Source organism: Erinaceus europaeus, chromosome 16 (assembly GCF_950295315.1).
Source record: "Erinaceus europaeus chromosome 16, mEriEur2.1, whole genome shotgun sequence".
NCBI classification, from domain to species: Eukaryota; Metazoa; Chordata; class Mammalia; order Eulipotyphla; family Erinaceidae; genus Erinaceus; species Erinaceus europaeus.
In genome coordinates this window covers 17,789,973-17,807,453 of record NC_080177.1, presented here as the reverse complement: position 1 = coordinate 17,807,453, position 17,481 = coordinate 17,789,973, and the positions used below count along the sequence as shown (strand labels likewise).

The window sequence follows — 17,481 nt, the reverse complement described above, 5'->3', positions numbered from 1 at the left end:
GAAAAGGTATTTTCATATCTGACATGACAGACTTTAAAATCAATATAATTACCAGCTGAGGCCCTAACTGGGGAGTTCTGAGTCTCCCAAACAGATGATGGGCCTAGACCTCAAATAAATCCCTCTCTCCATTGTTTCTGGTCATTGTTATTAGAATGACCCCTAGACCCCTTTGTGGGCCCTTGCCCTCAACATGGATCAATAATGGTAGAGTGTGGGGCTATGTGTAAGCTTGATAGAGCTTAGGGAGAACTCCCCCCATCCCTGGATGGAGGTTTGGGAAAGACACCCCCTTGTAAGTCTCCCTTGCCAAGGTGAGCAAAGGGGAGAAACCACATCTCTCAGACTTAGTTCTTTCCTTCCAGACTCTCAAGCTCACAGAAAACCTCACTGCCTCTCTCCACTAACTGCAGGCCACATGGCTACCTGCCTTAATGTTCACTCAAGGTTCACATAGTCACCCAGAGTTCACACAACCACCTCACTTTTGATCACTAGAGAAAGCATACTCCATCAAACACCTCCCTGACAACAGTTAGTGAAGCACAAAACCTTATTATATAGCTATAGCCTTTTGATATACTAAGCTTGTTTATCCTCTCTCTATCTCACCCTATTGACTTAACCCCTATGCCTCTCTCAAATGCCTTTAGATAATTAACCTGCTTGCATGATGGAGAATAATTGTCTTGACCTTTATGTATCTCATCAATTCCTGTCATACCAGCCCCCTACCATAGGGGTAAGCTGACCTTTAAGAAACCATAATTTCTGACATATTTGAATAATGTCCTTTGTTTGGTTTTCTATTTAAACTCATTTCCACCTGCCAATAAGGGAGATTTGAGAACACATCATTTCTCCCCGGTGTCTCTGCTTCATGTCGTCCCTTGAATGAGCGAGAGAGAGCCAGTCAGTTTTGCCTTCCTGCTGGACGTCACCCCGCATGAACGCCAACAGTAGAGAATGTTCCTTCCTCCAAAGGGAGGATGGAAAATATACTCTATGATACAGCTGAGGAAGATGGGTCAATACTGGGGCAGCATGGAATGTTCCTACCCATGACCACAGAATGTGAGCTCAGAGCTAGAGAGATGAGGAGGTCACACAGGCTCCTAAGGTAATTAGGGGCCCTGGATCACATTAAATTGATGGGGTTTACAGTGATATTTATACCCTTTTCCCATATTGGGGAGCTACTCTCTTCCCTGATCCAGCTTTCTGGTCCTTTTCCCAGCCATGACATCATCTCCCCAGACAATAATTAGGATTCACCTACATATCAGATTTCAGGCTCAGACAAACAAACAAACAAAAGACAATAGTATAGATACAGGCCCTTTGAAATATAACTAAAATATGCCTACTAGCTATCTACAAAATGGAGGAATCCCCCAACCCTTCATCTGCACTATTTCAGCCTTTTGGTCCATAATTGTCCAACAGTTTGATTGGATTTGTATATTAACTCTCTTTTCAGCCACCAGGTTCCAGATCCTAGCAGGATGCAACCAGACTTCCCTGGACAGACCACCTCACCAATGTGTCCTGGAGCTCTGCTTCCCCAGAGCCCTTCCCCACTAGGGAAAGAGAAAAACAGGCTAGAAGTATGGATCGACCTCTCAACACCCATGTTCAGCAAGGAAGCAATTACAGAAGCCAGACCTTCAACCTTCTGCATCCCACAATGACCTTGGGTCCATATTCCTAGAGAGTTAAAGAATAGGAAAGCTATCAGGGAAGGGGATGGTGGATAGAATTGTGCAAAGCTGTACCCCTCTTATCCTATGGTTTTGTCAATGTTTCCTTTTTATAAATAAAAAATTTTTTAAAAATCAATAAAATTAAAAAAGATAGGGATGGACACTATTTAATGCTCAGAGGATCAGTCAATCAAGAGGACATAACAATTATTAACATCTATGCACCCAAGTAGAAGCCATCTAAATACATCAGATGTCTACTGAAGAGCTAAAGCAATATATTAACAGCAACACAATCATAGCAGGGGACTTCAACACCCTACTCTCTCAACTTGACAGATCATCCAGGAAGAAAATCAATAAAGACATGAGGGAGCTAAATGAAGAGATAGATAAACTAGAACTATTGGACATTTTCAGAGTCATTTATCCCAAGAAACTGGAATACACATTTTCCTCAAATCCACATGGGTCATTCTCAAGGACAGACCATATGTTAGGCCACAAAGACAGCATCAGCAAATTCAAGAGCATTGAAATCATCCCAAGCATCTTCTCAGACCACAGTGGAATTTAACTAACACTTAACAATCAACAAAAGATTAATAATAGTCCCAAAATGTGGAGGCTCAAGAGTACACTACTTAGCAACTACTGGGTCAAAGAGGAAATCAAGGAAGAAATCAAAATGTTTCGAGACTTCAATGAAAATGAAGACACTAGCTATCAAAATATTTGGGACACAGCTAAGGCAGTACTGAGAGGGAAGTTCATAGATATACAAGCACAAATTAGCAAACAAGAAAAAGCACAAATAAGCAGCCTGATTGCACATCTTAAAGACCTAGAAGAAGAAGAACAAAGGAACCCTAAAGCAACCAGAAGGACAGAAGTCACTAAAGTTAGGGCAGAAATAAATAACTCTGAAAATAAGAAAACCATACAAAAGATCAAGGAAAGTAAATGTTGATTCTTCAAAAGAGTGAACAAAATCGACAAACCTTTAGCCAGACTCACAAAACAAAAAAAGGGAGAAGACCCAAATAAATCAGATCATAATGAAAGAGGAGATCTCACAAGAGACACCGCAGAAATTCAGCATATCATGCAAGGCTTCTATGAACAACTATATGCCACCAAGCTAGAGAACCTGAAAGAAATGGACAATTTCCTAGATACCTACCAACTTCCAAAATTAAATGAAGAGGAACTAGATAACATGAACAGTCCCATCACAGCTAATGAAATTGAAACAGTTATCAAAAACCTTACCAAGAATAAATGTCATGGGCCAGATGGTTTTATAAATGAATTCTACAAAACTTTCAAAGAAGAACTAATACCTCTACTTTTAAAAGTCTTCCAGAAGATTGAAGACACTGGAAGACTCCCTCCCAGCTTCTATGAAGCCAACATCACTTTGATACCAAAAGAAGACAGGGACACAACCAAACAAGAAATCTATAGACCAATTATCTCTGACAAACATATATGCTAAAATATTGAACAAAATTCTAGCCAACTGGATACAGCAGTGTATTAAAAATACTGTTCATCATGACCAAGTATGCAAGGTTGGTTTAATATACGTAAATCAATCACCATGATCCACCACATCAACAAAAGTAAGACCAAAAACCTCATGGTCATATCAATAGATGCAGAGAAAGCCTTTGACAAAATACAACATCCCTTTATGGTGGTCCAGGAGGTGGCACAGTGACTAAGGCACTAGACTCTCAAGCATGAGGTCCTAGTTCAATCCCTGGCAGTACATGTACCAGAGTGATGTCTGGTTCTTTCTCTCTCTCCTATCTTTATCAATAAATAAATAAAATCTTTAAAAAAAAAAAAACTTTAAAAAAAAAAGCTTCTGCTCAGCAAAAGAAACCACTACCCAAACCAAGAGACCCCTCACAGAATGGGAGATCTTTACATGCCATACATCAGACAAGAGTTTAATAACCAACATATATAAAGAGCTTTCCCAACTCAACAACAACAAAACAAATAACCCAATCCAAAAATGGGGAGAGGACATGGACAGAATATTCACCACAGAAGAGATCCAAAAGGCCAAGAAACACATGAAAAAATGCTCCAAGTCTTTGAGTGTCAGAGAAATGCAAATAAAGACAACAATAAGATACCACTTCACTCCTGTGAGAATGCCATACATCAGAAAAGGTAACAGCAGCAAAGGCTGGAAAGTTTGTGGGGTCAAAGGAACCTTCCTGCACTGCTGGTGAGAATGTAAATTGGTCCAATCTCTGTGGAGAACAGTCTGGAGAACTCTCAGAAGGCTAGAAATGGACCTACCCTATGATCCTGCAGTTCCTCTCCTGGAGATATATCCTAAGGAACGAAACACACCCATCCAAAAAGGCCTGTGTACACTTATGTTCTTAGCAGCACCATTTTGTAATAGCCAAAACCTGGAAGCAACTCAGGTGTCCAACAACAATGAGTGGCTGAGCAAGTTATGGTATACATACACAATGGAACACTATTCAGCTATCAAAAATGGTGACTTCACCATTTTCAGCCGATCTTGGATGGACCTTGAAAAATTCATGTTAAGTGAAATAAATCAGAAACAGAAGGATGAATATGGAATGATCTCACTCTCTGGCAGAAGTTGAAAAACAAGATCAGAAGAGAAAACACAAGTAGAACCTGAACTGGAATTGGCATATTGCACCAAAGTAAAAGACTCTGGGATGGGGAGGATACAGGACCAAAAAGGATGACAGAGGACCTAGTGGGGCTTGTATTGTTATATGGAAAACTGGGAAATGTTATGCATGTACAAACTACTGTATTTACTGTCGAATCTAAAACATTAATTCCCCAATAAAGAAATTTTTTAAAAATAAAATAAAATTCCATGAGTGTAGATTGATATAAATTAATAAATAAACAAGTATCTATAATAAAAGGAAGGGAAATTTCTTCTTTATAGTAAAATGACAAATAATATAAAAGGATGATGGAAATAGAAAAATCACTATATGGCAAAATGAAAAATTGAGCTTCTGACAATTTTAGGAAAGAATCATCAATGGATACTAAAATAAGTGAATAAAAATATGGTAAGAAAAAATATCTACAGACTCAAGTGGTTAATTTTTTCCCCATCTGATACTTTCTGCAAAAAAAAAAAAAAGTAACTATGGTAAAGAAATATGGCACATACCATCTTAACCAAATGATCAAAATTAACATCACCAGTCAAGGGAAATCATGTGTTTTTTTGATATGATGTATAGGATATAATAGATATACAGGGGAGGTCGGGCTGTGGCGCAGCTGGTTAAGCGCACAAGGAGCGAAACTCGAGGACAGGCGTAAGGATCCCAGTTCCAGCCCCCGGCTCCCCACATGCAGGGGAGTCGCTTCACAGGCGGTGAAGCAGGTCTGCAGGTGTCTTTCTCTCCCCATCTCTGTCTTCCTTTCTCCATTTCTCTCTCCATTTTATCTCGCAACAACAACATCAATAACAACAATAATATTAACCACACAATGATAAAAACAAGGACAAAAAAAGGAAAATAAATAAATAAAATATTTTTTAAATAGATATACAGGAAATCTTTGTTATAATTTTGTGACTTTTTTGTATTCTAAAGAAAATGAGTTGGGATTTCTAATTCAACCAAAATATGTGAAATGAGAAGGAGGCAAGAAGAATCGATACTAAAATGAGGAAATAAACATTTGTCATGCTGAGTCCTCGAGGCTATTTTTTTCCCTTTTGTTGTCGTTTATCATTGTTATTATTATTATTATTGCTGTCATTGTTGTTGGATAGGACAGAGAGAAATGGAGAGAGGAGGGGAAAACAGAGGGGGAGAGAAAGATAGACACCTGCAGACCTGCTTCACCCCCCTGCAGGTGGGGTCTCGGGGGCTCAAACCGGGATCCTTAGGCCGGTCCTTGCGCTTTGCACCATGTGAGCTTAACCCCCTGCGCTACCTCCCGGCCCCCTCCCAAGAGGCTTTTTTCCCTTCTTTTTTCTTTCTTCTTGATAGAGGGTTAGAGACAAAGATAAATAGAAGAAGAGGAGAGACACCTGCAGCACTCTCATGAGGTTTTCTCCCTGCAAGTACTCGCCAGGATTGGACATTCAAGCATGAAGTCCCAAATGTGATCCCTTGCATCTCATGTGCCAAAATGATGTTCTGATGACCTCTATCCTACAGTCTCTCCCTCTCTCTCTGTCTCCCTCTCTCTTACTGACAAATCTTTAAAAAACTATAATTCCCCCTTTATTTATTTATTTATTTTCCCTTTTGTTGCCCCCATTTTTTATTGTTGTTGTAGTTATAATTGTTGTTGTTACTGATGTCATCGTTGTTGGATTGGACAGAGAGAAATGAAGAGAGGAGGGGAAGACAGACACCTGCAGACCTGCTTCACCACTTGTGAAGCGACTCCTCTGAAGGTGGGGAGCCGGGGGCTTCAAATGGGATCCTTACGCGGATCCTTGGGCTTTGCACCACATATGCTAAATCTGCTGCGCTACCGCCTGACTCCCCTCCCTTTTTAATTTTCAAGAAAAATTATCTTCAGTACTAAATAGGCAGTTAATGGAATTAAATATTCATTAATTTTTAATATTAGCAAAGAATTAAAACAACCAAATAGATGTACAGTCAACTTGAAAAAGCATATGTAGTAGAAACATATTTTATGCACCAGGCTTTCTGTCTGGCAATGAGGCCAGAATACTGAAGAGGAGAAGATAACGACAGTACCTGAAATCACAGAGCATACAGTCTATAGGAGGATTCAGGTAAGTGGCCAGAATACTGAAGAGGAGAAGATAACGACAGTACCTGAAATCACAGAGCATACAGTCTATAGGAGGATTCAGGTAAGTGGCCAGAATACTGAAGAGGAGAAGATAACGACAGTACCTGAAATCACAGAGCATACAGTCTATAGGAGGATTCAGGTAAGTGGCCAGAATACTGAAGAGGAGAAGATAACGACAGTACCTGAAATCACAGAGCATACAGTCTATAGGAGGATTCAGGTAAGTGGCCAGAATACTGAAGAGGAGAAGATAACAACAGTACCTGAAATCACAGAGCATACAGTCTATAGGAGGATTCAGGTAAGTGTCCAGAATACTGAAGAGGAGAAGATAACGACAGTACCTGAAATCACAGAGCATACAGTCTATAGGAGGATTCAGGTAAGTGTCCAGAATACTGAAGAGGAGAAGATAACAACAGTACCTGAAATCACAGAGCATACAGTCTATAGGAGGATTCAGGTAAGTGGCCAGATCAAGCAGTATAATAAGATGCTATCATAGGAGAACTATAGGGGACCATAAGAAAACACGAGAAAAGCATCTGCCTGACTTTGCTGGAGACTGTTACTGCAATAGATGATAAATAACTTTTGGGTAAGGTCAGTTCATTTTATCCAACAATTATATTAATGACCACTTAAGTGTGCAAGGTATTCAGAGGGGAATAAAAGTAAAAAGGCAAAAGGCTTATCCATTACTCCTTTGTAATACAGTTTTCTTTTTTATTAAATGTTTTATTATTATTATTATTTATTTGAGAGACAGCCAGATATCAAGAGGGGAGGGGGAAAATAAAAAAGAAACAGAGAGACACCTGCAGCCCTGCTAGACCACTCACAAAGCTTTCCCCCTGCAGGTGGGAACAGGGGACTCGAACCTGGGTCCTTGAGCACTGTAATGTGTGCACTCAATCAGGTGCGTCACCACCTGCCCCCCTGCAATATAGTCTTCTGTAATATAGCCAAACCATAGCTAGTAAAATCAAGAATATGGTATGTCTTCAGTAATATTTCTTAAATAAGTGTGCAAGTAGTAAATAGTAGCATTAAATGTTTTAGGAGTTGGTTACAAATTTTCAGTGAGTTAAATAACCTGTTGTTAATGTGATGTCTTCTAAAGAGTTCACTGTACATTTACATGTACATACACACATGTACATGTAAATGTACACACACCACCACACATAGTAGCATTTCTTTGTTTGTATATATATTTGAGAGAGAGAGAGAGAAAGATGCCTGCAGCACTACTTCACCACTCATGAAGCATCTGCCCCTGCAAGGGGAGATCAGAAGCTTAAACCCAGGTCCTTGCATATTGGTAACATCTGTGTTCAATCAAATCTGCCAACATCCAGCCCATCACAGCACTGTTATATACTCACGGGTACAAAGGATTTGTATTGGCCAGTTGGAGTGTGTGTGTTTTCACAGGTTCCACAGCTATTAACATATCTTGTTCTACTGCCATGGGAAGAACAGAATATCCACAGTAATCTATATGTTCTCCTAGAGAAGAAAAAAAAGAGAGAGAAAGAAAGAAACTTTAGTATATGAAACAAGAGCGTCTCAAGTAAGTTGACAAAGAGAAAACACAAAGCCACAAGTCAGGTGTTGACAAAAAAATAAAAAGTCTGAGCAGAGGGAGTCGGGCTGTAGCGCAGCGGGTTAAGCGCAGCTGGTGCAAAGCACAAGGACCGGCAGAAGGATCCCAGTTCGAACCCCGGCTCCCCACCTGCAGGGGAGTCGCTTCACAGGCGGTGAAGCAGGTCTGCAGGTGTCTAGCTTTCTCTCCTCCTCTCTGTCTTCCCCTCTTCTCTCCATTTCTCTCTGTCCTATCCAACGACGACAACAACAATAATAACTACAACAATAAAGCAAGGGCAACAAAAGGGAATAAATAAATAAAATAAATATTTTAAAAAAAGATTTAAAAAAAAAATTAAAAGTCTGACCAGAAAGACATGTCATTTTCTTCCCCTCACGCCCACAACTATCCATACGAGGAACTCTATGAGCGTGAGCGTATCAGCTATCAGCTTCTTCTAAATTCTGAACGTGTCTAAAACTTCATAAATTGTTTCTCATTTTGTACTTTATGATAGTCATCTTTAAATATTTATGCATGTGACTAGTTATGTAACACATCAAGAGAGGTATTATCTCCTGTCTCTGCTGCTCTTTTGTACTAAATTACTTACTTTCTTTTTTTATTTACCTTTTTTTTTTTTTTTACCAGAGCACTGATCCGTGCTGGTTTATGGTGATGCAGGGGATTGAACCTGGGACTTTGGAGCCTCAGGCTTGAAAATCTGTTTGTATAACCATTATGCTATCTATCCCCCAACTTTCTGAATATGAACTACTGAAACCTTTCATACATTCTCCTTCATATTATCATTCTGGGAGTCCCCCACTTCCTTACTGAACAAAGAGCTCACTTACGATCAAGACTTGGCTTTCATTTCTCTTTGTGACCTAGTCCAAGCCTAACAGATTAGACTGGTACCCATAAATTGTATCACAAGTTGAATGGATTTGACATAACTAGGACAAAGAAAAGGAATGTTTAATCTAAATTCTTTTATGTATAATAAGCAAATTTAGAAGACAGACTATTGTCTCATTCATCCTAATTCCTCTGTCACCAATGGGTATTAATTGTTCCTTTTCTAGCAGAATGCTATCTCCAAATTACCATTTTAACTCAAGATAGTTATCTATAAGGTTTTTAAAAAAAGTAACCAAAATTCAAAAAAGATGAGCTAGGCAAGTTTATTTAAATTTTCCCTGAATTTTTTACATTTGACTGTTTCTAGAGTAGGTATAGATCAACTGCACAGCACAAAATGAATGGTAGACAAGTCGGCTTCATGACTGTAAATACTACATATCGTTACAAGTAATCTTTGTTCTGTGCTAATGTATCCTTTAAAATAAGACATCAATATGATTTTTAAATGGACTGACAATGACAGAGAAATGGTTTTCAAAGTTGTCTCTCCTTTTAACTCCCTTCAAGAAGACAATACCATAAATAGTGACTCACAAGTGGAAAACAAGTATTTGAAAATAAGCATAACCTCAAGAAAATACAGGTTCTGGTGGGACCACTGCAGCAGGAATGGCAGTCTTCTGAGAATAAGCAATTCCTCCCTCTGTCTAAACTGAGAAACACCCCACTGAGTGGCAGAGAGGGTGCATAGGATATACTGGGGCTATTACAATTTGACTATTTTTTTAAAATTTTATTTATAAAAAGGAAACACTCCAACAAGGGCAACAAAAGGGAATAAATAAATAAATATTTTTTTTTTAAAAAAGGAAACACTTGGGGGGGGGGCAGACGGTAGCGCAGCAAGTTAAGCCCAAGAACCCGGTGCAAGAACCCCAGTTCGAGCCCCTGGTTCCCCACCTGCAGGGAGGTCACTTCACAAACAGTGAAGCAAGTCTGCAGATGTCTATCATTCTCTCCCCCATTTTGTCTTCTCCTCCTCTCTTGATTTCCCTCTGTCCTATCCAACAACGAGAAGCAATAATAACAACAACAATGATAAACAACAAGGGCAATGAAAGGGAAGAAATAGCCTCCAGGAGCAGTGGATTCGTAGTGCAGGCACCAAGACCCAGCAATAACCCTGGAAGTACAAAAAAAAAAAAAAAAGGACAATAGGATGAGAGGGGTACAACTCCACACAATTCCCACCACCAGAACTCTGTATCCCATCCCCTCCCCTGGTAGCTTCCCTATTCTTTATCCCTCTGTGAGCATAGCTGCCTTCCAATTTGACTATTTTAACATAATATACTAATGTTTTCAATAAAGTTCATATTAATTTCACCCCAAACACTAGCTACTTTAACTAGATGAAAACATACTCAGCTTCCCCAGAGACCCATCCTACTAGGGAAAGAAAGAGGCAGACTGGGAGTATGGACCGACCAGTCAACGCCCATGTTCAGCGAGGAAGCAATTACAGAAGCCAGACCTTCTACCTTCTGCAACCCTAAATGACCCTGGGTCCATGCTCCCAGAGGGATAGAGAATGGGAAAGCTATGGGGGAGGGGGTGGGATATGGAGATTGGGCGGTGGGAATTGTGTGGAGTTGTACCCCTCCTACCCTATGGTTTTGTTAATTAATCCTTTCTTAAAAATAAATAAATAAATAAATAAATAAAAGATAGAAATTGGGTGGGGTAGATAGCATAGGAAAAAAAAAAAAAAAAACATACTGTCCCCTTTTCTTAAATCTGAAAACAGTCTATAAAGTTACTGGAATAAGAGTTTGTAAGAAAATCCTTCCTTTGTAACCCTTATCCCTCACACCCAAAACTAAGTGAAATGTGGTGGTCCTCTAACGGTGGGGTGTCTTTGCTGTCCTCTCACAATAGTGAGGATTAGGTGATGTTTTCTTCCCACTATGTTGTCTCCAGGTGTTTTTCTGGTCCTGGTCTTCTTAGGCTCTCGCTGCAGCTGCATCCTGTCCTCATCACTTTAATTGGTAGCTCACTTAACATACATTGCTCCTCGTAAAGATCTTAGCTCACTGTTTCAGACTTTCTTACATCCCATTCTTGCAACAACCTGCTGAACATTCAGGAAATCTAGCCCAAAGCCCCAGCTTCCCTAACCCTTGAGCTCCAGAAAAGTTTCTTTCTGCTTCAGCCATCTACCTTCACAACCTCCACTAATCTAGTAATGACCCTAGACAAGGAAACTTATTGCTGCCAGGGACCATTTGGATATTTATAACATCATTCATGGGACACACAAAACCATCAACTTAAAACTTTGCACTTAGTGGTGCTATTTTAAAAGTTCTGGTTGCTTAGGCAGGGCCAGACCAAATGACTCTGTGGGCCATACAAGGTCCTCAGACCAGATGTTCTCCATCCCTGCCCTAGACCTTCTTATCACATGGAACTTCACTGCCTATAAAATTCTATCTTTGACCTACCCCACCAGGGAAAGATAGAAACAGGCTGGAGTAGAGATCGGCCTGCCAATGCCCATATCCAGCAGAGAAGCAAATATAGAACCCAGACCTTCCAACTTCTGTACCCCAAAAATAATTTTGGTCCATACTCCCAGTGGGAGAGAATAATACGGGGAAGATGACCAGAGGGCTCTGAACTCCAGCTCCACTAGGACCCGGAGAGAGAAGAGGAAAAAGGGAGGGTTATTTGGATGTAGTAATAGGTTTATGTGTGACTTGGACTAGAAGAGAAGATGGGACCATAGGAAAAAAATGGGAAAATATATACAAATATAGATAGATAGTTGTAGAAGTAAAAGTTACCCCATCTGCAATCTTAGGAGAACTATTGTAGCTTACTACGGAGCGAATGGGCATCTACAACTCTGGTGGTGGGAACAGTACGGAGTTGTACCCTGTTACTTGTAATTTTGTAAATCGTTATTAAGTCATTAATAAAATTAAAAGAGAAATAAATACATACATTAAACTCTATCTTTGAATATCATGCTCTTTAGTACAATACCTGTCCTGTCATCTATTAGTCACTTTAATGCCACTTGCCTATTTTGTAAATTCAGTAACTTGGTTCATTGCCCTCTTTAACCTATCTTTTTCTACCCAGTATAGATTACAAGTTCATTACTTCACCAGCTTTCCTGCTGGTATATTGCATCCTTCTATCATGATCATTTTCTTGTAACCTCTATTCGAAGCAACCACTCCACCCTAGATCTAAATCAAACACAGGCGACTTAGACTAGCTGAGGGGGACTAGGGAGCAGAGTGGTACCTCTACAATGCCAGGGTCTCCAGCTCAAACCAACTCTCTCTGTTAAACAGAAAGTGTTTTGTTTTTCCAATCTTCTCCCTCTTCCATCCTTCATAAAGCTATTTCACATTTTCTGACTTTAAACTTCCATCTCCTCCAGATCTCTTCCACATTAACCCCCTCAAATTTCCTTACCCCAGAAAAATGTTCATTTGCTCACATTAACCTGCAGCCTTTCCTTACCCCTCTCCCTAAGCCCTAGAAAATGGCCCTTCTTGACTTCTTGGTAGTCCTACCCCATGAGTTCTCTTCTCAGCTGTCTTCATACGGTTTCACTCCATGCCCACTTCCCTTTTCATTTAACCATGCTCAAACATTCCCCACCTTTTAAATATGCAATTATTTGCTTCAAGATAAAATTGACTAGATTATAATAACTGGAGCCACATGTTGTATGGTTTTTTTTTTTATTTTCCATTACAGAAAGCTTTTATTTACTAGAGAGACTTTAAGGATTTATTTATTTTTGAAACACACACAAGGAGAAAAACCAGAGCACAAATCCTCAGATGCGGTGCCAGGGACTGAATCCAGGACCTCAAGCACTGTGTGTGCTGCCCCTATCGAGCCACCTTCCTGGTTACACAAAGCTCACTTTCTAAGCTTCCTTTGACCCCTAGATTCTCCTTTATTCCCCATTTAAAACCTATTCGTTCTTTAGGCTACCACACTTTTGAAAGAGGAATTACAGGACTCCCCCATGTTCTCCCAGTTCAGTAAGTCTAAAACTATTTCATTATTCACCAAAGTCTAAATATTTAACCCGCAAAACAGAAAATTATTTTCACCTTTCATTTAAATAAATGAATAAATGAACTTCAATACAGTTCAAAACCAAATGGACAGGGTCAGAGAGGCAGTATAACGGTTATGCAGAGGACTCTCATGCCTGAGGCTCTGATGTCCCAAGTTCTGCAGTCCAGCTGCACCACCATAAGCCAGAGCTGAGTAGTGCTCTAGCAAATTAAGTACAACAAACAAATGAACAGTAACATTAGTACCGTGGACTTGCATAGATGAAAGTATCTTGTGTTTCTTACGCAAAATTTTATTTTGCTTTAAAAGGTGAACATGAAATATTCTAAACTTCCAACCCTCAAAAAAAAAAAAAAAAAAAGAGGGGAGAAGAAGAGAGTGTTAAAGGGTGGGGCTTCCTGGTGCCTACTGGTGGAAAAGGACCCAAGTTAGGGGTGAGAATGCTTTCCAGACACCTATCATGAGGGGATGAGAGATTGTGCCTGAGTGTCAACAGCTGTACTATAAACCATTAAGTCCCCCCCTACCCCAACAAAATGAAAAAATGAATTAGGGAGGGGTTAAGCACACATAGTATGAGGTCCAGGAGGTGGCACAGTGGATAAAGGGTTGGACTCTCAAGCTTGAGGTCCTGAGTTCAATCCCTGGCAGCAAATGTACCAGAGTGATCATCTGGTTCTCTCTCTCTTTCCTCCTATCCCTCTCATTAATAAATAAATTTAAAAAAAAAAAAAAAAGTGCACATAGTACTAAACACAAGAACCCATGCAAGGATCAGGGTTTAAGTCCTGGTTTCCCACCTGCAGTGGGGATGCTTCATGAGTGGTGAAGCAGGTCTGTAGTTGTCTCTGTCTCATGCACACACACTCTCTCTTTCTACCTTCTCAATTTCTCTATGTCCTATCAAAGAAAAAAAGAAAGGAAAATGTAAGGGAGGGAGGTGAGAAATGGCCGTCAGAAGCAATGGATTTGGGAGTCGGGCTGTAGCACAGCGGGTTAAGCGCAGGTGGCGCAAAGCACAAGGACCGGAATAAGGATCCCAGTTCGAGCCCCGGCTCCCCACCTGCAGGGGAGTCGCTTCACAGGCGGTGAAGCAGGTCTGCAGGTGTCTATCTTTCTCTCCTCCACTCTGTCTTCCCCTCCTCTCTCCATTTCTCTCTGTCCTATCCAACAATGACAACAACAATAATAACTACAACAATAAAACAACAAGGGCAACAAAGGGAATAAATAAAATAAATATTAAAAAAAAAAAAATGAAATCCTTTAAAAAAAAAAAAAAAAAAAAAAAGAAGCAATGGATTTGTAGTAAAGACATTGAGCTCAGAAGGGAAAAAAAAAATCCATTCTATACAAAGAAGGAAAAAATTAAGAGAAGAAACCTTAAAAAACATGTTCAACTCTGCCTCCCCAGAGCCCTTCCCCACTAGGGAAAGAGAAAAACAGGCTGGGAGTATGGATTGACCTGTCAACGCCCATGTTCAGTGGAAAAGCAATTATAGAAGCCAGACCTTCCACATTCTGCACCCCATAGTGACCTTGGGTCCATACTCCCAGAGGGTTAAAGAATAGGAAAGCTATCAGGGGAGGGGAGGGGATACAGAGATCTAGTGGTGGGAATTGTGTAAAGTTGTACCCCTCTTATCCTATGGTTCAATCAATGTTTTTTAAATAAAAAATGAAAATATATATGTTTAATGGTCCCGGAGGTGGCACACTGGATAAAGCATTGGACTCTAGACCATGAGGTCCTGAGTTCAATCCCCAGCAGCAATGTACCAGAGTGATGTCTGTTTCTCTCTCTCTCTCTCTCTCTCTCTGTCTCTCTCTTTCTCCTCCAATCTTTCTCATTAATAAATAAAATCTTTAAAAAAGGGGGGGGGACTTCCGGAGGGGGAGCTATGAGCAGCAACAGATCTATCTCTCTCCTCTGCTCTCCTATCCTTTCCCGGATCAACTAGGAATACCAAAGGAGACCACCTGGGACCACAACAAGACAGGACTAGAATGACTACAGGAACCCACCAAATCACAGGTGAGTGCAAACACACATGGCTGGTGACAGAGAGGAGCCTAGGGAGAGACTAAGTGGCTGGTAACAGTCCGGCGGTTTACCAGTTGAGACACCACCTCCAGTCTGTTCCACCAACAAGGGGACAGCTGAAGGGAGGAGAGGACTCCCCAGAGACTCACCAAGTGCAACTTTGAGTCTCCATTGCTTCTGCCCTCAGAATCTGGAGCAGCGGCAGGGAGGGACACCGGGGGACAGAGATCTAACCAGGAAACTCAGGAGAAGACCTGTACCTCCGTGGCATAGCTGTGGGGCTATGAAAGTCTCTTTGCATAACCACTGGACTATCTCTAACACACCCTGCCTTATCTCTTGGTCAGGAGTCAGTGATTAAACTAAAAAGCCTACTTATAGTTTAGAAGCCCTCAGGCTCCCATAGCCTACAGAGAAAAAAAAAAAAAAAAAAAGAGGCTTTTAAATCACTGAGCTCCAACTCAGGGATTAAAATACTATTGAAACAACTGTTAACTTCCACCACTGTGAACCCTTTAATTACCTTACCTAGACACAAGTCAATCCAAGAAATAGTGATAAGTAATTTGAAAAGAACTAAGAGAGGGAACTCATAACATAATATATATAATTAGTAAAGCAACAAGAAGAAATAGTGGAGAAACTAACCAGGACAACAGTCCAGCAAAAAGCCCCCCAAAGGGTGCAGCACAAAATAACGAGTTCAACATCCAAACATTAGCTAAGGAAATAATCACAGGAGTTAGTAAAGAGTTTGAAAGAATTGTAATCAGAAATACAGGAACAACAAATAAGACTCTGGAAGAAAACACTAACTATTTCAAGGTTATTAGAGAGCTGAAAGCTGAAATAGCTGAGCTAAGAACACAACTAGCTGAACAAGCTAAAACAGTATCAGAACAGGGTAACAAAATAGATGAACTCCAGAAATAGTAGAAGGCAGAGAGAATAGAATCAATGAGGCTGAAGACAGAATTAGCAAGATCGAGGATGAATTAGAGACAACTAAAAAAAAGAAGTAAGAGATCTCAAAAAGAGATTAAGAGATGCTGAAAACAACAACAGAGACCTATGGGATGACTTCAAAAGAAACAATATACGCATTATTGGCTTACCAGAGGAAGAAAGAGAGGGAGAGGAAGAAAGCATTCTTCAGAACATAATAGCTGAGAACTTCTCTACTCTAGGCAACATCAAAGACATAAAGGCTCAAGAAGACCAGAGGCTCCCAAACAGAATTAACCCGACTTAAAGACATCAAGACACATCATATTGAGAATGGAAAGGAATAAAGATAAAGAAAGGATCCTGAAGGCTGCAAGAGAAAAACAAAGAGTCACCTACAGAGGAAAACCCGTAAGATTAGCAGCAGACTTCTCCACACAAACACTACATGCCAGAAGAGAATGGCAAGATATCTATCAAGTGCTCAATGAGAAAGGCTTTCAACCCAGAATACTGTATCCTGCTAGACTGTCATTCAGACTAGATGGAGGCATCAAAACCTTCTCAGACAAGCAACAGTTGAAGGAATCAACTATCACCAAGCCTGCCCTGAAAGAAGTTCTGAAAGGTCTTCTATAAATAGTCAGACCATAATAAATAGGACATATATCAGAACACTATAAAACTCTACAAGAATGGCATTAAAATATCTTCAATCTTTGATATTAATAAATATCAATGGCCTGAATTCACCTATTAAAAGACACATAGTAGGAAGATGGATCAGAAAATACAACCCAACAATATGCTGTCTACAGGAATCCCACCTAACTCAACAAGACAAACACAGACTTAAAGTGAAAGGATGGAAAACTATCACACAAGACAATGGCCCACAAAAAATGGCAGGAACAGCTGTTCTCGTATCTGACACGAAAGACTTTAAAATCAATAAAATTTTAAAAGATAGGAATGGACACTACTTAGTGCTCAGAGGATCAGTCAATCAAGAGGACTTAACAATTATTAACATCTATGCACCCAAGGAGAAGCCATCTAAATACATCAAACGTCCACTGAAAGAGCTACAGCAATATATTAACAGCAACACAGTCATAGTAGGGGACTTCAACACCCCACTTATCACCCCACAGATCATCCAGGCAGAAAATCAATAAGGACATAAGGAAGCTAAATGAAGAGATAGATAAACTAGAACTATTGGACATTTTCAGAGTCATTCATCCCAAGAAACTGGAATACTCAAGCCCACATGGGTCATTCATCCCAAGAAACTGGAATACTCAAGCCCACATGGGTCATTCTCAAAGATAAACCATATGTTAGGCCACAAAGACAGCATCAGCAAATTCAGGAGCATTGAAATCATCCCAAGCATCTTC

At 40.1% G+C, this 17,481-nt stretch overlaps 1 protein-coding gene across 4 annotated transcripts in view; it reads right to left on the bottom strand.

Annotated features, from left to right (window-relative positions):
- GALK2 (galactokinase 2) overlaps positions 1 to 17,481 on the bottom strand; it is a 197,387-nt gene that overhangs the window by 151,257 nt on the left and 28,649 nt on the right. For all 4 annotated transcript variants that reach the window (XM_060174638.1, XM_060174640.1, XM_007517331.3 and 1 more), the window contains one exon: positions 7,910 to 8,033. In XM_060174638.1, coding sequence (XP_060030621.1) covers positions 7,910 to 8,033 — 124 coding nt within the window. The remainder of the gene's footprint in view (positions 1 to 7,909; positions 8,034 to 17,481) is intronic.